Source organism: Camellia sinensis, chromosome 2, assembly GCF_055761805.1.
Source record: "Camellia sinensis isolate YWXY chromosome 2, ASM5576180v1, whole genome shotgun sequence".
Lineage (NCBI taxonomy): Eukaryota > Viridiplantae > Streptophyta > Magnoliopsida > Ericales > Theaceae > Camellia > Camellia sinensis.
The window spans coordinates 17142547-17167048 of record NC_138962.1 but is presented as its reverse complement, the minus strand read 5'-3'; the positions used below and the strand labels follow the sequence as shown (position 1 = coordinate 17167048).

General features: G+C 40.5%; 1 protein-coding gene across 2 annotated transcripts; it reads right to left on the bottom strand.

Moving 5' to 3' along the window:
* Nucleotides 1-64: 64 nt before the first annotated feature.
* LOC114286254 (monooxygenase 2-like) lies at nucleotides 65-23496 on the bottom strand. Of its 2 annotated transcripts, none has more exons than XM_082903830.1 (5): nucleotides 22337-23496; nucleotides 5612-5758; nucleotides 2611-2679; nucleotides 1666-2060; nucleotides 65-825 (listed from the first exon to the last, which is right to left on the bottom strand). In XM_082903830.1, the coding sequence occupies exons 3-5, from the start codon at nucleotides 2676-2678 to the stop codon at nucleotides 278-280; spliced, it is 1011 nt and encodes a 336-aa protein (XP_082759956.1). In that variant the 5' UTR covers nucleotide 2679; nucleotides 5612-5758; nucleotides 22337-23496; the 3' UTR covers nucleotides 65-277. The 2 variants fall into 2 exon arrangements, with proteins under 2 accessions (XP_082759956.1, XP_028085182.1); XM_028229381.2 differs by lacking the exon at nucleotides 22337-23496 and adding an exon at nucleotides 6307-6465.
* Between the last annotated feature and the right edge of the window lie 1006 nt (nucleotides 23497-24502).

Genomic DNA, 24502 nt, shown 5'->3' with positions numbered 1-24502 from the left:
CAGGAGCTTGAGTTGTAGATGTTGCAGTATCAACTTCCATATCTTCCATATCTTAGACATCACATCACATAAAATATTATTTTATTCATAAGAACAATCCCTTTGTCTTATCTACAAGACTAAAAAATATTAATACTGAAAATATTAACATCAAAGAAGTCAAAAGAGGACAAGTACTTGCATCAAACTCCAAAAATGATGTTCAAAGCTAACTACCTAGCTGAAGGCTACCGAGGTGGTCGGTTTCGGCCAGGCAATTGGCCTGAACAACATTGCTCTAAACACTCAGTTTGCCACAATCAAATTTGGCCTTCTTCAACAACAAATTAGCCAAGAATGGAGCCAACATTTTATCTCTCAAGAAGCTCGTCACAACCCCATCACCCTGTTGTATCAAACCTACCATATAACCTGTAGCAATGAGATCCAAGCCTCTCCACCTCCTCTCTTTAGCATACTTCTTCAATCCCATCTCAATCCTCTTATACTCTTCCTTTTCAGTATTCTCATTTGGTTCAACATTAGGTTTTTCCAATAAGGCTTTGGCTAGACACCTTGCCAAAGTAACACCATCTTCTAATGCTGCGCACCCGCCTTGGCCAAGGTCCGGTGTCATTGGATGGAATGCATCGCCGAGGACACAGACATTGCCCTTGCTTATATTTCCCCATAGTAGCTCCCATGGATGTCTGAGTCTTAATGAAGAGCACATAATATTATTCAGTTCAGTCATCTCTACAGTGGTCTTTACTTTGTCAGGTACTTTGCCAAGCTTGCTCAATACAAAGTCCTTCATCTTAGCAGGGTTCTCCTCCACCTCTTTGTCTATATCATTCAATGAAATCCACAACAAGTTCAATGGCAAACAATACTGAGTATACCACATTTTAGTACACATTTTATGGAAACATGCCAATAAAACGTTAAGGAAATTCAAATGTGAAAATTACATTCTAAAAATTGTAAGTTACAAAAGCATTGCTTCATACCAACAGAACCATGTCACAACCCTACGTTATTGGACTAAATTCATTAGTCGCATTCACTTTTGAGTATCACTAACCATGCTTCAGGAGCACTGAATAATCTCTTGTGTAATAGCATTTTTATTTGTAATGTTAAGACACAAATCTGTCACATCATTTTGTAATCCAAATCTATCATATATTTTTTTGGTATTATAGTCTAATATAAGATTATTAACTAGCATGTACAGAGGAAAACTATTCAGTTTGGTGCATTATCCTAATAGTCTCAGGAATCGCAAATTCACGCAGAGTCTTCATGTGAGTCACACAGAAGACTCCACATGAATTTTCAGCGTTAACCTGAGGAGTAATACTACACATCATGAAAAGAATATCATGAAAAGTTTCATGAAACAAATTCAAGGGTGATTGTATAACATACAATAAAGCATTACAAACACTATAAACTAATCCAATGGTGGAGATTCTTCATGAAGACTTTTCATGATACTTCTTTCATGATACCTAGTATTCTTGTAACCTGAGACACAAGGTTCACATGAAGTTTTGGCTCCTAATTAGGGCCCACATAAATTTATAGTTCCTGAGACAAATTGTTAGTACAATATCCCAAGAGCATGCAACATATTTTCTGCTTTCATATTCAAAGAAACCTAGTGTGGGATGGAATTCTCACCTTTGGAGGAGGGAGAGAAGGTTAAAAACCAATACACAACATCATCATCACTAGGGATGAAACCAGATCTCACACCATCTCCAAAGAATTGATAGAATTTGGACTCAAACCCATGATTGCCTTTGTAGATTGTTTGGCCCCTAATGGCAGATCGGCCCGCAAAGGCTGGCTTCTTGAGGCCCAACCATTGTGCCACCGCCGAATTCACTCCATCACACCCAATCAGCACCTTGGTTTTGATGACAGAACCATCAGCAATATGGACCAGCTTGAAGTAGCCTGAATCCTCTACTGAAACAACTTTGGAGGAGTACCTGACGGTGCCATGTGGAAGCTCCCTTTCAAGGGTTTCTAGTAACATGTTCCTTTTCATGCATCGAACTTCATGGCCTCCACTGCACATCATGTTAAATGGTTAACCAACATTTCATGTAAAAGTAAATTTATTAGGAAGGGAGAGAATTTTAATATTATATTTTTAACAGGCCTTTTCATGTTTGACTAGACTCTCTTTTATAAGTATGTCAAATGTAGGCAAATATTATAAATATTAATTGATTGGAGATAATTCAATTAATCATAACCTTTACTACTCATTAAGAATTTAAGGGATTAAGACTTGCCAAATGCAAGACCCTGACATCTGATATACATAAATATATATATATATATATATATATATGGTAAGTGATGAGATATGTATTATCTGCTTTAAAGCTGAGCAAATTTGCAAGTCACTATCTTATTTAAAGACTCAAACTGTTACCAAATAATTTTATTACTTATATTGGCAATAGATCATAGGAAATGCACCATGATCTTCCCCCACATTCTGAAATTCAAAACAATCACTAAGATATGTAGATATGTAGATGTATATATAATTAATCTTCACCATGTAAAACTTATTTATCAAAAAAAAAATCTTCACCATGTAACACTTACTTTGCCTCTTCGGTCTTAAATGACATTTCTGCCATAGCAAGTCCTGTGTTTGAGGATGTAGCCGCCATTCTGTAGTCAATATATAAAAACAAAAAAAAAAACAAAAAAACATATAATTGATAAACATTCATTAAAAGCAACATTGTGGGAAGATGGAGAAAATCATATTACAAATAATAATATCACCTAAACTCAACACTCAGTTCAATTGCCAATAAACATGATCAAAAGTAATGGCTGAACAAATACCAAATAAAAAGGAGTAATTGGTGAACCAAATTATTCACCCATTACCCTAATAAAATGTGATAAACTCAAAATTTATTACTATATTTTTGTTGCCAACAAATAGTTTTTAAATTTGCAAAATTAAAATATACTGTAGTACTTTTTAAAAATAGTTTTAATTGTTCATTCCTCTGAGACAATTCTTCTGCCTCCAACAACCCTGACAACTCTCCCCTCCAGTCACACACTAACAAAAACACTTGACCAAGGGCTAACTAAGAGAACAAAAACAATTAAATCATGTTTGGTGTTTGCTGTAAGCAGAAAACTTTACCAATGGCTAACAAAGACAACAAAAACAATGTATTTAGTTAACCTTATTATAAGTTAAAATATGATCAGAAAGTATAAGCCAAAACACTCCTCTCCCGCATATTTCATTTTTTAAAATTTATTCAAGTAATGGCTGAACAAATCCCAAATAAAAAAAGAGCCCTTCATCAATTTTAAGTCATTTATGCGTAAAAATTGTAAACAAAAAACTGCACAAAAACTACACCATACAACTCTTCATCAATTTTTTCATCTAATTTGATTTCCGATTTGAGTAAAAGGTTTGACTTGATACTAAGTAGTCCAATCCTTTCATCAAATTTTCATAATTTCCTCTCTTATCCCAAATTTCCCATTTCATCAAATTTGATGGAATAAAATAAAATAAAATAAAATAAAATCTCTCATGTCCTTTTAAATTTTTATCAAGATCAAATTTGACCAAGGATTTGATGACTTTTCAATTTGATAAAAAAAAAAATAGTCTCCTTTGATTGAGCACTGCTAGGGTATGGATAAACAAAATATTTGATGAAAGAATTTGAAATGAATAATTTTTCATCAAATTTAAATTTGATGAAAGAAAGGATCAAGGATTGGTGATGCTCAATCTCAAACTTACTAGTCTGGGATGGGTTCAGAGGATTTGTCTGAGCCGAGTTCTCATTAAAATGAAAATCAAAAAATTCAGAAGGAGATAGTGGAGAAGGCAAAGGGTGAGTTGGATGAAGAGAGAGAGAAGGGAGAGTAGCAGGTGGTTACTCCCCCAAATTTCCCATTTCCCATTTCATAAAATTTGATGAAAAAAAATCTATCACCAATATCTTTAAAAATTTTATCAGATTCATTAAATATTTGATCACTTCTCAATTTGATAAAAAAATAAAAAAAAACTAAATTTAACTGAAAAAATTCGTGAAATATCCCCTCCAACTTTGTGGTCCAAGATTTATTTTTATTAGTTAAGGTGCGTCAAGGAAATTTCTCCGTCATCATATTAGATAAATTATTTTGTGAAAATTAAAGGGTGTATTTAATTTATGTTTGTAGAGTAATTTTTGAAATAAAAAATACGAAAACTTGTTTGGTTTGTCTTTTTTCATAAATGGTTTTGAAAAATTATTTTGAGGAGAGAGTTTTTTAAAAAGTGATTGTTTTGATGTATATGAGAGAGTGTGATTTTAAAAAGTAGGTAACTAAACAAAATTTTGAGTTTTTTTTAAAAAAATTTGTTTGGTTTGATTACTCTTTAAAATTTGTTTGTAGAGAATATTTCTCAAAAAATTTTCTGAAAAACAAACCAAACAAGACCAAAATTTCTGTGTTGGGACCAAAATTTTTTGAGTCAGACAAAATTTATCTAAGTCAAATTTCACTGTAAAAATATTGAGGGATGTTACCTACTATAAAAATATAACATATATTTTATCTTATAATCAACTACCTTAAAAAAAAAAATCAAATTTGACCATTATAATAAAATAAAATTTTAATTTTATCAATTTAAATCCAAAAATTTTAATTTTTTTTTTTTATCAATTTTACTTAACAAAAATAAACAAATAATTTACACTGAAAATATATAAAAAGACTAGAATTTAAATTAACAAAATTGAAAACTCATATTTATTTTGTTAAACGACTCAAATCTGATTTTTATTTTTTATTTTTTATTTTTTATCATTATCCCTAAATAAATATATATATATATATATATATATATGACTCCATTGATTTGATGAATATTTGGTGAAAAGATTAGGTTGGAGATAGCTTTTGAGCACTATTTCATCAAATCTATGGGTTTAGACCATCTCCAACGCTTCACTAAACGTGCCATCAAATTTAAATTTTAGTGAAAAAGTTACTATTTGGTACTGTAATGGTTGCACCAAATCGATATCAAATTGAGAATTCACCAAACAATTCATCAAAGTGAGGACAAAATACTGATTTTAGCAAATCACTGTTTGTTACCGTTGGGGGAGACCCACCGGTCAACCAGCCGATTGACCAACCGGTCGACCACTAAAAGGTTCAAACAGTTCAAAATTTATAGGTTCAAACAATTAAAAAAAAAATTGCCTTACTGGTCGACTATTAAAAAGTTCAAACAGTTCAAAAAAAAAGTTCAAATAATTCAAAAAAAAAAATTTGCCCTTACCGGTCGACCAACCGGTTATCCCGGCGCAAATTTGATGAAAGTTAACCGTTGGAGTTAGTGATATCAGATTTGGTGAAAAGAATCATTTTTTACTCAAATTTGATGAAAAAAGAAGTTCACCGTTGAAGATGCTCTTAGAAAGTAGCAATCTCGACCTTGTGGGCTCAATGGATTTGTCTAAGCCCATTTCTCGATCATTAAATCAAAATCAAAATTTCAAAATTCAAAGGCAAAGGCAAAGGCAAAGGGAGAGAGAGAGAGAGAAAGAGAGAATACCCGAGCAACTGGTTGTGGTGTTGGCGGAGGGAGTCACCGATGCCTAGAGCATCCAAAGCCCTCCAAGCGTTGGCCCATGTCGTAAATGCAAAACCCGTTGCTCTCAAACTCGCCGATGACTCCAATACCAAGCTCCTTATTCCCAATCTGCAAACATCAATAATAAAAATACACTTTTTAAGAAATTCTAAAAATAAAAAATCATAGTAATGACAATGAAGATTGGAGTGGGTGTTTCTTGAATTTTTTATTATTTTTATTTTTGAAAAAAAGAAACAAAAAAAAAAAAACAGAGACAAATTATAGTCATGATCCATGTAATTCTACTCTTATGTTAATTTACAGTTTCAATTGTATTAATATTACTATTTAATTTTTTATCTGGCCTGAATACATGTCAATTAATAACATTAATTAAATTAAGTAGAAAATAATCCATATAAAAGCAAATAAATCATTTATTTCTAATTTAAAGTGAATCCCTTAATTACTTCAAAAAGACTGAATAGATTATTTTATTTATTGATTTTGTAATTGAATTAAATTAATAGAGTATGAAAATTTTAAAAATAAAATTTATATAACTAAAATTATGAAAACTAAATTAATCATAAGTAAAAATTACTACTAGTACGGATGTGACTGACCCAAAAAAACCAAAAGAAACAACTAAGCAAGCATAGCTTTTTATTTACCTGTGAAGCCCCAAGGACGTCGCGAGGCCACCAATCCCAGCTCCAACAATCACAACCTCTTCAACCATTTCCATCATAAATCTCTCTCTCTCTCTCTCTCTCTCTCTCTCTCTAATAGTTACTAATCAAGGCCTGCGTTGGGGGTATTTAAAGAAAATGAAAATTGAAAGGTACCGATCAGAATTTTTATATAGAATAATATAATTTTTTATATTTTTTATTTTAAATTAAAAGATCTATTATGAATAATTATACTTTCAAAAATATCACTAATATGTTGATGATACTGCGAGTTCCATACGAAACGGGTCAGACTAATCCACGCTTTCTAAATCGATGGTTGAGTGACCAAGCCCACAGAGGAACCTACACAAGAGTTCAACGGGGAAAGAGGAGTCCCCCAGTGAACCCTCCGACAAGCAAGTTAGAGAGAGAGGTGGAATGTAGAGATAGATTAGAATTAGAAAGCTTAACCTTCTTGTTGTCTTCGACGTCTGCTTATATCCTCTGGTAATCATTTCGTTGTCCCTTCCGACCTGTCACCTTGGCCGAAAGTCTATGCTCTAGTTTACCTTGTTCATGGTGAAGGCGTTCTGTCCCGACGGAGAGGGGTTATCGCAATAAATGCTGACGGAGAGGGGTTATCGCAATAAATGCTGTAAGGGGCTTCATTAATGGCCATGTGCAGTGGCAATAACTTTGCAGATCTTTGTCTGCTTATGTGGCTTGCCCTTCTCTTGCCATATGTCTTGATGTCATTCGTTCTTATTGCTACGTGGGGCTTCAACAATGTTGGGCTTTAGTATTTGAGTTATGTATTGGGCCCTAAATGGTAGGCTATAATCTTTATGGGCTTACCCATGTCAGTAGCCCCCCATTCCCAAGTGCAACTTTAGTCCAACGAAGGGAATAATGAAGAAAACGAGGGTTGTGAGAGATCGGCAAGGTGAAGGCCGACCGAGAGGAGTGACCGACCATAAGGAGGGCCAACCGCGAATGGTGGCCGAGCGAAGGGACCAACCATGAGGAGGGCCGACCGCGAAGGGTGGCCGAGCGGAGGGACCAACCATGAGGAGGGGCGACCACGAAGGGTGGCTGAGCGGAGGGACCGACCATAAGGAGGACCGACCGCGAAGGGTGGTCGAGTGGAGGGACCGACCATAAGGAGGGCCGACCGCGAAGGGTGGCCGAGTGGAGGGACCGACCATGAGGAAGGCCGACCACGAAGGGGGAGTGGTGGTGCGCGGGGCTCGAGGGATAGCGGGGCACGTGGTGATTTGAAGTGGAAAAGACAGGGTAGGGGAAATGAGCAGTGAATCGTGGTCGTATACATGGCAGAATCCTCTAATGGGGAAGGTTAGGCATTGGGCAAGAAGTGAAACGATAGGTCAATTATAGGATGTCGAAAAGACACTTTTGGCGGATTGTTGAAAATTTTCAAACTAGCGAAAATTAATTGTGACCCTTGGAATATAGGCAAGCATTGGGCTGGTATTATCCGTTTTACATATCTCTTTGCAAACAACCAAAATATTCCAAGTGTAAACTCTTTTGTGTCGAGTGATACCCCTTTGCAACATTTTGTGGACTATCTCGCACCAGCATCTGAAGCTATTCGCAGACACACAAGAGGGATGACCCAAGAAGAAGCAACAACCGCGAGGGTTGATCCATTGGGGAACGATGATGCAGTGGATTTGGCGGAACAATATCACACGGAGCGTAGAGAATGGGAGCGAGCGAGTCAGGCTGTGCGGGCTCGCCCCAGGACAATAATTTCGGCCGCGAGACCTATTAGTCAGGTGGAACCAGACCATTGGCACACCAAACCGGACAGATCCGTGCTGACAGCAGAGGAGTTGGAGGGAATAAGGAAGAAGTATCAAATTTCCTCGGAGATAGGGCTAAGATTGCCCACAACCAAAGAGAGGGCATCAGACGTGCGGCCGGGCGAATTTAGCCTGTACGATGAGGTGTTGCGAGGAGGTTTGAGGCTACATCTCCCCTAAGTAATGATGGAAATGTTGAACAAGCTAGAAGCGGCGCAAGGGTAACTGATGTCGAACGCCTGGAAGATAGTAATGGCGTGCGCGAGTGCCTGGCCACAGGCGACTGGAGGGACAACGATGACAGTAGAGGAGTTCTTCTCCTGCTACAAGGCCTCCGGTCAGCAGGAGACCTGGGTGATGCTGCAAGCGGTGGCAGGGCGAGGTCTGGTGGCGGGTCTTCCATCGTTGGTGAAGGGATGGAGACCGAGATGGTTCTTTGTGACGGAGAACGGTGTGGCTAGGGTGCGCACAACGTGGAAGGTCCCCACCAAATCATTCGAACCTAAGTTGGGTGTTGAGGCCAAAGACCGAGTCAAGAAGGTGAGGGAATTGAGGGAAGAGAAAGGGGTGAGATGGGATGAGCTGGTCCTGCCTTCAACATTGTTCGCCCTGAAATTGGGACCGCAACCGTTGGGGGAGGACCCAGCAATGGAAGAGCTGGAGGCGTAGAGGAAGGCAGAGGAGGAGGAGGAGAAGAGACTGTTCGCTCGAGCGGACAAGTACAAGGAGACACAGTTGGGGCCCGCTCTAAAGCCGATAGCGAGAGAGCGAATCCGACAGCCCCCAAAGCCGCTGGAGGGGAAGGATCTGGGAGGCTTTAAGCCACGACCGCCCCCAGTGGATCCTCTGAAGGAGAGAAACAAGAAGGAGATGGAGACTTTGAAGAAGAAGAAGAGAGTGAGGGAGAGTGAGGGGGAGCCCGCCTTGAAGAGAAGGAAGGAGGTGACGGCGGAGGAGACCCCCGAAGTGGGGTTAGGGGAAGCAGAAAATGAGTGGAGAGTGGGGCGACTGGCCCTGAAGAACAAATGGAAAGTGGAGCGATCAACGCTGAGCAGAGGGCGGAGCCACAGCCTAAGGAAGGTCTTGCGCCTCAAGGAGAAGGAGAGAGGGCTGGGTTGAAGACCGCCTTCTACCACGTCCCAGCGGTGTCCGGGCGAGTGGAAAGAGAAGGGAGTGAAGCCAGGATGGCTGCAGATCGCTTCTTGGGGGTAGTGGAAGACGCAGCCGTATGCTTGGTGGCTAGCTTTACTGAGGCTGAGTTGCTAAAGGGGTTATGCTCTGCCCAGATGGAGGCGACTGCCTTAGCAGAAGCCCTGTTGAACAAGGCGAGGGCGGCGAAGGGCGAAGTGAGGAAGGAGAGGGAAAAGTTGGGACAGGTGAAGGCCCAGCTTGAAAATTTCAAGAAGGAGAGCGTAGGCTAGAGGAAGGCTGCGCAAAGTGTGTGTGCCAGGGGGTTGGAGGAGGCTCAAAAGGCGAAGAAGATGGGGGTGTTGGCGATAGTGCAGAGCAATGTTGCCGATCGTGCCCATACTGAGCTGCTCGTGGCCAAGTTGGAGCTAGAGGACGAATGCCGCAAGGTGGTGTCGCTCGAGTTCCAGCTGGCTGGCGAGCAAAAGAAGTTGGAAGAGGCCCAAAAAGCCTGCACCGTCGCCAACGAACGGTGGGATGAGGCGATGACTTGTAACAAGGATCTGCGCACCCAGTCGATCAAAGAAAATGAAGAAGCAGATCTGAAGATCGCGGGGTTGGAGAAGGATCTGGCAGACGAGCGCCCCAGGACAACAGCAGAAAAGGCGGGGTTGGAGAAGGAGTTGGAGGAAGAAAAGACCAAGGCAGCCTCTGAAAGGGCAGCATACCCTGACTTATGCGTGGCAGCAGTAGAGCAGTTCAAGGGGTCTGCTGACTTTCAGATGGGTGTCGACGCCGCGATCACCAACAACTTGTCGAGAGAGGGGTCTGGGGGGGCTGGCCCGTCGGGGGCGACCGCTGGGAGCAGAAGTGAAGAAGAAGTGATCCAGAGCTTCTAGCGGTCGGACTTCTACAAACACGAGATGGCTGAGTTCTAGGACAACGGCTGGAAGATGTTTAAACGCAAAATAAAAAAACTGTTCTCAGACTTGGACTTCAGCAATGTAAAGATTGACGAAGACGACGTGGCCCAGACCTCCTTAGATGAGGGTGTTGAAGAAGAAGACCTCGTCTCAAGTGAAGAGGAATGATTGGTGTGAACAAAATTTGTACTCAGAGTTTAGGTTTTTTTTTTTTTTTTTTGGAATTTCTGTAATAAACTTATGTATAAGTTTGTGAATGAATAAATTTATGAGTTGTGTTTGTGTTTTTATGCTATTGTTTGTATTGTTTGAGGATCTGCAAAGAATGAAAGTGGTGACTTACATAGGGCTTGTGTATAAACTTTTGTGAAGTTTAAAATGTAAGAAAACATCAACGCAGAGTGAAGTTTAAAATGTAAGAGAATGTTAAAAACGTGAAGTTGTAAATCATGACCCAGCAAGGAGCCAGTCTGACTTGGAAAACGTTGAACTGCAATGGTCCAAGAATGTGAAGTTTAGAAATCATGTTGTATGGGTGTTGATAAATGATAGGTTAGGTTGGGAAATTTAAGTTAAAAAGTATAAAGCGTGTGAAGAGGCGGAAAAATCATTTGAAGAGTGGACCTGGAATTTGACTAAGTATGGCAACTATGCCACGATCATGAAGTTACAATAATGGCCTTGGCCGATCTCTTCATTCGTGCTCAGTTTGGGTTGAGCTATGATTAACGCGGTCTGGTTGAGTCTTCAAGCAACTCAGTCTGGCTGAGCTCTTCATGCTCAGCCTAGCTGAGGCTTTAAGTAACTCAGTCTGGTTGAGGCTTTAAGTAACTCAGTCTAACTGAGCTCTTCATGCTCAGTCTGGCTGAGGCTTTAAGTAACTCAGTCTAGCTGAGCTCTTCATGCTCAGTCTGGCTGAGGCTTTAAGTGACTCAGTCTAGCTGAGCTCTTCATGCTTAGTCTGGCTGAGGCTTGTCATGCTCAGTCTAGCTAAGGCTTTAAGAGACTCAGTCTGGCTGAGGCTTGTCATGCTCAGTCTAGCTGAGGCTTTAAGAGACTTAGTCTGGCTAAGCTCTTCATGCTCAGTCTGGCTAAGGCTTGTCATGCTCAGTCTGGCTGAGGCTTTAAGTGACTCAGTCTGGCTGAGCTCTTCATGCTCAGCCTGGCTGAGGCTTGTAACTGAGTGCTGCAATCAAGACGTTATTAAGGTATCGCACAGATAATTGAGCTATAAGATTGTTGTCGTGTAAAGTGTAGCCCATTTGATCAGAAACTTACATCATGTGAGAGAAGAAGAAGAAGAAGAACATTCAAGTGTGTTGATTGCCAAAAAAGAAAATACAATAACTGATCAATACAAAATTAGGGATTTATTGAAAATAACGCTTCAAGTGTTCGGCGTTCCACGGATGGGAGGGGCTCTCGGCCTTCCACGTCCTGAAGTTGATAAGTGCCCAGACGAGGTCTGGCTTTAACAACGTAAGGTCCTTCCCACTTGGCGGCCAGTTTGCCCTCAGCCGGATTTTTGGTGGCAAGGGTTACTTCCCGCAAAACAAGGTCCCCCACGGCGAACTCCCTCGGCCGGACTTTGCGGTTGTAATGTGTTCTCATTTTCTGTTAGTATGAGGCCCGTCTGACAGCAGTGATTTCTCGGAGCTCTTTGATTAGGTCTAGGTCTGCCCGACGCAGCTCCTCAGTTAGTTCTGGATTCGGATGTAGAATTCTTGGGGTGGGCAGAGCGATTTTCACTGGGATGACCGCCTCAGCGCCGTATGTTAAGCGAAAGGGGGTCTCCCCGATGGGGGTTTGAGCGATAGTGCGGTAGGCCTAGATTACATTCGGTAATTCCTCAGCTTAGAGTCCCTTAGTAGATTTCCACTGGGATGACCGCCTCAACGCCGTATGTTAAGCGAAAGGGGGTCTCCCCAGTGGGGGTTCGAGCGGTAGTGCGGTAGGCCTAGATTACATTCGGTAATTCCTCAACCTAGAGTCCCTTAATAGCTTCCAGCTTAGTTTTGATGATCTTGAGAAGAGAACGGTTGGTAACCTCAACTTGGCCATTGGCTTGGAGATGACCTGGGGAAGAGAAACATGGTTGGATTTGAAGTTCTGCACAGAATTTCCTAAACTTGGCATTGTCGAATTGTTTGCCATTGTCGGAGACGATGACTTAAGGGATGCCAAATCTACATACGATCGACTGCCAGATGAATCTGGTTGTGTTTCGCTCGGTAATTGTGGCAAGGGGTTCTGTCTTCACCCATTTAGTGAAGTAATCAATGATGACATTGGCAAATTTGGTTTGGCCTCGGCTAGTGGGCAATGGGCAACTAGGTCGATCCCCCATTTGGCGAATGGGTATGGACTGCAAAGTGTGATCAATTCTATAGGAGGAGCATGGGGGATGTTGGCAAAACGCTGACACTTATCACATTTGAGCACGAAGTCTATCGCATCTTGATTGAGAGTAGGCCAGAAATAACCAGTGCGAAGTATTTTGTGGGCTAGGGCCCGGGCGTCCGAATAATTACCACAGATACCCTCATGGACTTCCCTCATCACGTAGGTTGCTTGAGTAGGATTGAGGCATCGCAGGTATGGGCGTGAAAAACTGCATTTGTACAAAAGGCCGTTAACAAAAATGTAGTTGGACGACCGGGCCCTAACTTTGGCGGCCTGCTGTTTGTCGGTTGGCAGTTCCCCCCTTGTCAGAAATAGAAGGATATTGGCCGCCCATGGAATAGGTTCATTTTGGATGAAGTAGACTTGCTGCTAAGTTGGGGAAATGGCAGGGTGGGCCAGGTACTCGAGGCGGACACCGTGGCTGAGGTCTGACTAGTCTGCCGAAGCTACCTGAGCCATTTCATCTGCTTTGGAGTTTTCCGTCCGAGGGATGTGCTTGATATGGAAATTATTGAAGAGGCGAGCGAGAGGGAGTGCGATATCCCTATAAGCCCGCATTGTGTCTTCCTTGGAATCGAATTCTCCCGTGATTTGTCTGACAATGAGCTGGGAATCGCTAAACACTTGGATGTGGCTGACACCAATGTCTCTGGCGAGGACAAGACCTACGATCAATGCTTTATATTCAGCCTCATTATTGCTTACGTTGAACAAGAAGCGGAGAGCACATTTGAAATAACCACCCTTAGGGGTGGTGAGGATGAGACCAGCCCCACTGCCTTCTTTGCGAGATGATCCGTCGACGTTGAGGGTGCAAGAGTGAGGGTCTTCTGGCTCGGTAGGGGGTGGTAGGGGCAGAAGAGCTGTGGTTGGAGTGGGATTAGTGAGTTCCAGGATGAAATCGGCAACAACCTGCCCTTTAAACGCCGTCCGAGGCCGGGAGGAGATGTCAAATTGGCTGAGCTCGACCGACCATTGCATAAGTCTACCAGAAAGCTCTGGTTGTTGCATTATCTTCTTCAATGGTTGGTCAGTGAGGACGACTATAGAATGGGCTTGGAAATAAGGACGGAGTCGTCTAGAGGTGGTGACCAAAGCCAAGGACATTTTTTCTAACAATGGGTAATTTTGTTCCGTGCCTCTGAGAGCCCGACTGATGTAATAGACCGGTCGTTGGACAGAGCTGTCTTCCCTGATGAGTGCTGCACTGACTGCGGTGTTTAACACGGCTAAATAGAGGAAGAGGGGTTTGCCCGTGATTGCCTAAGAAAGTAGAGGGGGTTGGCCATGCACTGTTTCAACTGCTGAAAGGCCTCTTCGGATTATGCTGTCCACTCAAAAGTTTGCTGAAGAACTTTGAAGAAAGGGAGGCACTTGTCCGTTGCGCGGGAAATGAAGCGGTTGAGGGCGGCAACTCGGCCAGTAAGCCTCTGAACCTCCTTGACCATTCTGGGTGACTGCATTTTAATTAAGGCCTTGATCTTTTCGGGGTTAGCTTCGATGCCCCGCTAACTGACCATGAAACCCAAGAACTTTCCAGATCCTACGCCGAAGACACGTTTCTCCGGATTGAGCTTCATTTGATGCTTTCGTAGGGTGATGAAAGTCTCTCGCAGATCGGCCAGATGATCAGTGGAGAGCTTGCTCTTGACTAGCATGTCGTCAACATATACTTCCATGTTTTGGCCTATCTAGTGATGAATGATGTAAGGGTGGGCAGCGGGTTATCCGACCCGCACAACCCGTCCGAACCGATCTGAACCGCACGCATATGGGTGGTTTCACAAATACATTAGGGTAGGGTGCGGTTTGGAAAATGAGAGAATTTCGGGTTATGGGCGGGTTGCGGGTTTTACCCGCACCCGACACAACCCGTCTGCATTATATAATTTTTTATTTTTTATTTTTTTAAAAAAAAACTGAGCCGTTCATCTAGATTTTTTTTGGCCCAAACAAATCTGGACCGTTTAAAGAAACCCTAACCTAATCTCTCAAAACAAATCTCTCATTTCATTTCATTTCACTCTCTTACCATCGTTGTTCTTCTCTTCCATCTCTGTCTCTGCGAGAAGCGACCACCGATCGGCGATCACACTCATCATCTCAGGCATCTATCTCTCTCATCAAAGCAACCACTGATCACTCTTATCATCTCAGGTAAGCATCTCTCAAAACCTCTTCTCACAGTTCTCTTCTCATCTCACTCTCTCACTCTTGTTCTTCCATCTCTCTCTCTCTCTCTCTCTCTCTCTCTCTCTCTCTCTCTCTCAGCGAAGCGAAGCGACCGATTCCATCTCTCTCTCTCAGCGAAGCACCGATCGACCTTCGGCAACTCTCAGGTAAGTCTCTGTCTCCGTCTCTCTCTCTCTCTCTCTCTCTCTCTCTCTCTCTCTCTCTCTCTCTCTCTCAGCGAAACATCGATTCCATCTGATCTGTGTTGATATTTTTTTTTTGATAAATAATGATCTGTCTGTGTTGATATTCAGCAAAAATCTGATCTGATCTGCTTCAGCGTTGGTATAGTTGGGTCGATTTAGATTTGATTTGTAAAAATCTGATCTATGTTGATATTTTTTTTTTTTTTTGATAAATAATGATCTGTGTTGATATTCAGCAAAGATCTGATCTGATCTGCTTCAGAGTTGGTATAGTTGGGTCGATTTAGATTTGATTTGTAAAAATCTTATCTGTGTTGATTTAGATTTGTAAAAATCTGATCTGTGTTTTGTTGATTTAGATTTGGCACACATTATATTTTATTTTTGGGTGTTGCTCTTCTATCTCATAGTCATATTGTTGTATTCATCACCATTATATTTTTCGCATACAAATGTGATGCTTCTTTGTGCAATTTGTTGAATATTATATTTTTGGGTGTTGTCCTTTTTTCATTTCATCCAGCAGCTTCAGAGTTGGTATGGTTGTTGAATATACAATTTGGAGTTTGAATTTGAGTATCCATCACATTGAGACTAGATTCTCAAATGAATATACAATTTGGAGTTTATACTATTTGTCATGTGAATTAAATAAACACTTCCAATTTGTTTGTTCTATTTGTTTATTTAATGTCTGTAAAATTGATTCTGTGATTGTATTTTTGTAATCCAATTTAAATGGAGGATAGTATTCAATCTCCCGCAATCAATCTTGTTCCTCCGGAATCCTCTAATTCTCAAATGAATCCTCTCTTAGTCGAACCCGAACCTGAACTTGAACCTAAGCCTCCTAGACCCCCAAAGAGAAAGAGTGAGAGTAGTGGAGGGGGAAGAGCACCATCCACAGTTTGGGATCATTTTGACAAAGTTGTAGGGACCGATGGGAAGCGTAGAGCCGTATATAAATATTGTAAGAAAGAGTATATGGCTGACTGTAGAACTCATGGGACTAGTAATTTGAGGAGTCATACACCCAATTGTAAAGAATATCCAAATAGGGATACAGATGGTCAACAAACACTAAATCTTAAACCGAAGCAAAATGAAGAGGGTGTTGAGGTTGTAGCAACAATTTTTAATTTTGATACTTGTAAAAGGGCTCTTGTGGAGATGGTGGTCATTGATGAGTTACCATTTAGATTTGTGGAGGGTGTTGGGTTTAGAAGATTTTGTAATGTCATGCAACCCAAATTCACACCAATTCCCTCTCGTCAAACCATATCTAGAGAAGTGCTCCATATGTTCAAGAATGAAAGGGATAAGTTAAAGAAGGCCATGAAGGGTCGTAGAATTTGCTTTACTACGGACACTTGGACATCTATTCAGAATTTGTGTTACATGTGTTTAACTGCTCATTTCATTGATGATAACTGGAAACTTCAAAAAAGAATCATAAATTTTCAACAAGTTGAGGATCACAAAGGAGAAACATTGGGTCGAAAAATTGAGTCGTGTTTGATTGAGTGGAACATTGATAGCGCATTCACCTTAACAGTTGATAATGCTAGTTCAAATAAACTTACCATTCAATATTTGAAAGCGATAACCAAAGATTGGAAGGGGACTATTTTGCAACATGAGTTTATTCATATGCGTTGTTGTGCACATATTCTTAATCTCGTTGTGAGTGATGGGTTGAAAGAAATGGATGATTCTATTGCCAACATTAGACTTGCGGTGAGATATGTGAGGTCTTCTCCTCATAGGCATGATGTTTTTAAGAAGTGTGCGGCCACACTCAAACTTGATTCAAAAGCTCTTGTATGTCTAGATGTACCAACTAGGTGGAACTCTACCTATTTGATGTTAGAGGCCGCCAAAAAGTATGAGAAGGCTTTTAACCGATTGAAGTTTGTGGATTCCAACTTTGAACCTTATTTCAATGATGTTGATGGTGGCATAAGAAGAAGTCCGAATGAGTTGGATTGGAAAAAGTGTAGAATTTTTTTGAGGTTTCTAAAATTATTTTATGTTGCAACCAAGAAATTTTCAGGGTCTCTCTTTGTTACTTCCAATGCTTTTTACAAAGAGATGTTTGTCATTGAAAGCAAAATTAACCAATTAATTTTGGAGCAGGATGATACTTTGAGCACAATGGCAAAGACTATGAAGCTAAAGTTTAGCAAGTATTGGGGGGATGGAAGCAAAATCAATTTGTTGTTGTATGTTGCGGTGGTTCTTGATCCTACCAAAAAAATGACATACTTGGAGTTTTGTTTTTCCAATTTATTTCTTGGAGATAATAGGAAGGTGGAAGAGATGGTAGACAAGGTTAAGAGTTACTTGAGTCGTTTGTATAGCCATTATGTCACACTCTATCCTTCAAATGAGAAACTTCCAAGTGTGAGTGAAGTTGTGAATATGGTGGAAGATGATGATGATGATGATCCCTATTCTTTAGTTGACTCCCAATTTAATTCTTATTTGGAGGGGCGATGCATTAGTGGATCTAAGTCGGAATTAGAACAATATTTATCCGAGGTTGAACATTTTGCAAAGAATCAAACATTTGAGATTTTGGATTATTGGAAGTTGAATGCAACCAAATATAGGGTGTTATCACAACTTGCTAGGGATGTGTTGGCCATGCCTATTTCTACCGTTGCATCGGAGTCGGCTTTTAGTACGGGAGGGCGTATTCTTGACCCATTTCGTAGTTCACTCTCGCCTTCTATGGTTGAAGCTCTTGTATGTACTCAAAATTGGCTTCGAAGCAACCTTCCAATTTCTCTTCAAAAGGCGATGGATGATGTGGAAGAATTTGAGCAATATGACTCGGGTAAATGAGAATTTATTTATCTTTATTTTAATTTGTATTATTATTCATTTTCTAATGTAAGTTTTAATAATCTTCTCTTCTTGACTTCTAATTAGGTACTTTGGAGTCAAGCTCATCTTCAACTTCAACCTATAATGTTGATGCTATAATTGATGTCTAATATCCATTTGGTCATTGGTAATTTTTTCATATCAACACATTTTCTTACTATATTGAGATGCAATATATAGACATTTGTTTATTTTTTCATTTCTTACTATCTATAATTGAAGATTAAAGTTTATATTTTTTTAATTTGTTTGTGTAGGGTTCATCAACCAAATGCATGGAATTAGAATTGGAATTTGCGAAAGTTGAATTGGATGTGATTCATGAAGATGAAGTTTGATATCTTAGAAATATTTTAATTTTATTTCATGGGTTTGTATTGAATGAAGTTTAAGTTTGGCAACAACTTTTTTTTTTTAATTGCGTTTTGGTTTTGGATGAATGTAACTTAATGAATTTTTATTCTTTTTTGGCATTTTGGATGAATGTAAGTTAATGAAGAATTACTCTTTTTTTTTTTTTTTTGGAGGTGAGGAATGATGAATGTTGAATTTTAATATAGGATTTTCTTATTTGGATTATAAATGATGAATGTAGGATAGGATGAATGCAAGTTAATATGATAGAATGTAGATTTTGAATGATTTGTTTAGGTTACGAATTGAATTTGTTGTGTTTTTTATTTTATTAGTTTTTTTATAAGTTTTAGTTCATTAATTATTAATGTTGGAGCATTTTAGAAAATATGAGAAAAAAGGTCCAAAATAAAGATTGACAAAATGGGAGGAAAAAAAGGTTTAAAAATAATTTTTTGGAAAAAAAGTTCAAACCGCAAACCGTCCACAACCGCCCGCAAAACCGCGAACCCTATCCGCACAAACCGCAAACCGCATTGCGGGCGGTTGCGGGTTGATTTTTTCCCAAACTGCATAGATGCGGGCGGGTCCAAACCGAACCGCAAACCGTCCAAACCGAACCGCGGACACCCCTAGAAAGATGGCATTGACCAACCGTTGGTAAGTGGCTCCAGTATTTTTCAACCCAAATGGCATCACACGGTAATGGTAGGTTCCCCGGTCGGTGATGGAGGAGGTGTGTTCCTGGTCAGACGGGTGCATCAGAATTTGGTTGTATCCAGAGAAGGCATCCATGAAATTGAGCATTTGATGGCCGGTCGTGGCGTCAACTAGCAGATCTATGCGAGGAAGAGGATAACTGTCTTTGGGGCAAGCTCGGTTGAGGTCGGAGTAGTCGACACAGAGTCATCATTTACCATTGTTTTTGCGAACCAGAACCACATTCGACAGCCATCTGGGGTAGTCCACATTTATGATAAACTGTCCCTCAAGGAGCTTATCTACTTCAGAAGCAATAAGGTTATTGCGCTCCGGGTGAAAGATGCGCTGCTTCTGGCGGATGGGTCAGAAATGAGGCTCAATGCTGAGACAGTGGGTGATGAAGAAGGGGTTAATACCTGGCATGTTGGAGTGGGTCCAGGCAAATACGTCGTTGTGCTCAATCAGGAGGGCGGTGAGGTTAACCTTGGCCTGGGAGAATAGTTGGCTGCCGATCTTGGCAGTTTTTACCGGGTTAGTGGGATCGATGAGGACCTCGACGAGCTCTTTCACTGGTTCCCCTCTGACCAGCTCGTCCTCGTCTTTAACGTCGAGTGCTTCAATGATCATAGTCTCCTTAAGCTTGACTTCTTTAAGTGAGGCGACATAACACTCTCTGGCCACAGTCTGCTCTCCCCTCACTATGCTGACTCCAAGATCGGTGGCGAACTTAATGGCAAGATCGAAAGTGGATGTGATAGCTTGGAAGGCATTTAGGGCGGTGCCGCCAAGGATGATATTGTAAGCAGAGGGGCAGTCGACAACAAGGAAGGTGAGTAACTTTGTGGTCTGCCGCGAGTATTCGTCGATTGTGATGAGAACATCGATGGAGCCAATGGAGGTCACCCGGTCTCCAGTAAAACCGACCAACGGGGTTTGGAGAGGAGACTGACTTTATTCCCCGATCTTGAGCTGGCAAAAGGCATTTAAGAAGATGATGTCTGAAGAACTGCCATTGTCGACGAGGACCCGTCTGACTTTGTAATTAGAGAGGAGGGCAGAAATGACGAGGGGGTTGTAATGGGGGTAACGGATGCCTATGCAGTCGGCTTTCGTAAAGGTGATGGGCTTCATCCACTGCTTGGGATGTTTGAGAGGGCGGTCTAATATAGCAACTTCTTTGTCTGAGCCCTGTCTTATTTTTCTGAGTTTTGCCCGCTGAGCCGAGCGGGATGGACCTCCACAAGCAAGCCCGCCGGCTATGAATCTGATTTCTCTGACAGGGGGGCGGGGTTACCTTGTGCTCGGGGTTGCTGTGGAGGGCGATCATGACTAGGGTTAGGTTGTGCTGGTTGTCGGGGAGGAGTGCGCCGGCGGTTGTTTCTGATGGGTTCGGTCCTTTGCCTTTGCTGAGGGCGGGTTTCCGTGAACCGACTAAGACGACGGATCAAGCCCTCGACCTTGTGACGCCCCAAAATTTGGGGACATCATAATAAGGTTTAAAACTTAAAATCAATTTTCTTAATTAAGAATCCTCATCAATGTTGCCACCAAATTTACCATCATCCATTAATTAACAACACCAAAACTAAAAGTTCTTAAATTACAACTCCAGTCAAGCTTAAAACTTTGTCTTAGTATACAAATAAATAAAAAAACTAAAGAAAAACTAGAAAACTCAGAAAAATGGTTTATGGAACTTTGGCACGCTTCAAGCTAATCAGGGCTGAATGTTGCCTTCCAATACCTCGGTGTTTCCTTCGGTTTCTTCGGTACCTGGCATGAAACGCCAGGGCAACGAGGATGCCAATCAGCGGCGACCTCAATAAGATACTACAAGCCGAAATATCCACCCCAATAATAATACCCACAATGAATAATACATAGTAACATAATAACAGGTAGCATTTAATAAGCATAATAGGAATGCCATCAGTTGAAATAATAACAATAGATAATAAATAATTAAAAAATGACAAACAGAGGCAGTATTTCATCATAAGGAAAATGCCCACTTTTTTTTTAAAATTCTTATAGATTTAGTTTATCAGATAAGTTTAAGTAACTTCCCACGGAGCACTATTTCCACTCAACCGCTAAGCAATGGGCACGGGAAATTCTGACTCCCCCTTTGTCAAATATTCAAATGTTACTTACAGTAACTACCAATGATACCCACGCACCAGGGTTACATACCCGAGTCGTGACATCACGGTCTTGCCCCAAGGGAACGGTCTATGTTGTGACACTCGCACCACCAACCTTATATCGTCTACACCGATAAGAGCCGAAATACCTTCCGGTGCCATGTTAGGGTTCGCAACTCACTTGCGCAAGATTCTAGACCGGGCTCACCTCGTCACTTTTACATTTTAATGTATCATTGGTTAAATTTCGTGTCTCTTTACTCGTCGAAATATTCACAATAATTCAAAATTTAATTACCAATAATATTGTACCAACTCATTAAAATTCAAACATAAAATATTACACATGTCACACAATAATAAACGATTGTACAAAATTTAAATAAACAATTTATTTAAACTATGGTATGAAATAATAATGTAGATACCAAAAAGAAATAAATCATAATCACACACATGCATGGATTTTTAATCTACAAGATTAGATTAGCACATTATTAAATTTTAGTCCAAAGAAACAATTGAAGAGATAATTTTTTGATTCCTCCTTAATCTGCCAAAATTTTCAGAATGTATATCTTGCAAATAAAATTATAAATAAATTACTTATACAACTCTAAAATTCATATCAATCTACAGAATACTCAATAAACATGTTATGGTCATTTTTCAAAAAGCATTTTCCAAAAATAAATTACAAATAATTCTTAAAAATTCCAGGAATGCTCATGACACAGATTTATCACATTTTCTTAATTAATTCCATACTTAAATTTATAAATAAATTTCATAATATAAAAATTTATTATGAAACTAGACTTCTCAAATTTCATTTTCTGCTTAGAAATTACCAGATTTGGTTTAATATAAATTTTTTAATGATTTTTCAAACACATAGTGAAATCTGCCTATAGCGCCAAATTTGGTTAAAAATTTGTATAAATTCGTAAAAAAATCAATAATTGTTGAAAAAAATTGTGGATGAACTAGACATCATTATAAACAACTTTGTAGAAGAAATCATCTTCAAATTTTGAGTATAAAATTTTTTCTAAAAATTCATACAAATTTCTGGCAGATTTAAAGGGCCAAATAACATCTTCAATAATCTTTTGAATGGCATAAACTACACATGCAAGTCCAAATTTGATATACCATCATAAATTTTCAGACTATTATAAATAAAATTCTATCTACAAGTTTAGACATTTTATCATATGTATATAATCTGAAAATCTCAAATATAAAAAAAAATGAGAGGGTTGAGAGGATTTTCTTACTTTTGTCTTGATTAGGTTTCCAACCACCAGCAACAAATTTATTAGGAGGTGCCCGTAATAGCATAGGATAATGACCCACAGAGAACTTATCACAAAGTTCGTTATTAATCTGTGCTTCAATGCACAGTCTACCCTTGTTCGTGTCATCACTGGCATAAATTTTTTTTGCTAGAGTGACTGGCGGATCGTGACTACTGAGTACATATGCAGCTTTCTCATACTCTGCAGCAAGCTTCTTGTAGTTGCCATACCATGGAGCGTAGAACTCGACGATAATGAAATCGTGCTTGCCAATAGTCTCGTGGAAGTTTGAGTGATCTAGATTCAAAACGAACTCTTTCGACTCGAAGTCCTCAGTTTCAGAAGTAGATGTGTACCCGATTTCAGAAGCAGATGTCCCTGCGATAAGAGAGAATGAAGACGAATGTGCATAACCATAACCTAGATGCCATTGCTGCTAAGCTTTCTCTCTCTCAAAATCCTCTTCTCTTTCTCACTGAAAACATTCTGGGTTCGAGTGGCTCTAATGATGATCTCAGTGCGTATCGGAGTGACCCTGACCTCGACTCCGGAGTATCGGAGTGACCCTCTCTCTTCAATACCTTCTGATCTCCCGCATCACCCCCACTAACCCAGCTCTCCTCACCACGATCTCTCTCATACTTGCCATCTTCGATCTTATTCTCATACGAATCAGTGACGAAGAACCTCTTAACTAAGAAGTCACCTTCGAATTCCACAATGGTCTTCTTTAATGTCCATGCCACAGGAGAGAAGTGGCTCATTCACAGAACTATATTTTCTGCTTGTGGGAGATGACCACTTTATTCTGATAATGTTAATGCAGATGCCAAACAGGATGTTCATTGAAAAAACACAACTCTCTTTTAAGGCATTGTAAAGTCTCATATGTGTGCATATGTGTCCTTATAAATATATATATATATATATATATATATATTTATTTTTTTTTCTCCTATGTTTAAACCACACACAGCACTCACTTCTCTCTTTTTGTGAAGGAAAACCTCCACTACCCTGTTGCTGACCATGCTTGTTCCCCATATATTCGTATTTCACCACACAAAAACAAAAGCATCATCATTCTATCTTCTACCACAAAAACCATCATCAGAACATGTATTCTCTTCCTTTAATTTATTTTATTTCCACCATCTCCTATTTTTAAACACTTTCTCACCGAAAGTGAACATGGCCCCTTTCAAAAAAAAAAATTCCACCACATTTTTATTTTATCTTATTTTATTTTATTTGGGTCTTTACAGACCTGATCTTTGATGTTAGCACACTCCTCGGTATTATGACCGTGGTCCTGGTGAAAACGACAATATTTGAACTAGTCTCGCCGATTGGAAGGAGACCGTGATGGTTGGGGCCATTTCAGGGGGTAGTCACGTTGGATCTAATTGAGGACTTATTCCATGGGGGAATTAAGAGGTGTGTACCGTTTGAACCGGTCGGGCGGTCGGGCAATCGGACTGGTGCCGACCAGTCGGCTCGGGGGGGTCGGTCGGTATACTGAGGTGTTTGGTTATTGTACTGGGTGTTTTTGGTTTTTGAGTCCTTTCTCTTCTCTCTGGGGGTCGAGTTTTTGGCTATGGGGTCTTGGCGAGCGGCTAGGGAATCTTCTGCGTTCATGTACTTTTGGGCTTTGGAAAGAAGGGTTGCCATGGTGGTCGGGAGGTTTTTTGAGAGGGAGAAAAGGAAATCAGATGATCGTAGGCCGGCCATGAACGCCGTGAGGATGACCTTGTCATCGTTTTTCGCCACCTGCAGGGCTTCGGTGTTGAAGCGGGTGACAAAGCTGCACAGCGACTCCCCCTTAGTCTGACGGATGTTGAGGAGCTGGGTTGCCGGACCCCGCTGGCGCTGGGCTCCAATGAAATGGCTGAGAAATGAGTCACTGAGGTACTGGAAAGTGGAGACAGAGTTTGCTGGCAATTGACTAAACCAGAGTCGAGCCGACCCTTTGAGTGTCACAGGGAAAGCCCGATACATGATTTCATCGAGGAATGCATGGAGGATCATGAGGGTTCTGTAGGTCTCCAAGTGATCAACTGGATCCGTTGTACTGTCAAAAGAGTCGATCGTGGGCATTTTGAACTTAGGAGGTAGAGGTTTGTCCCTGATAGAGACAACAAATGG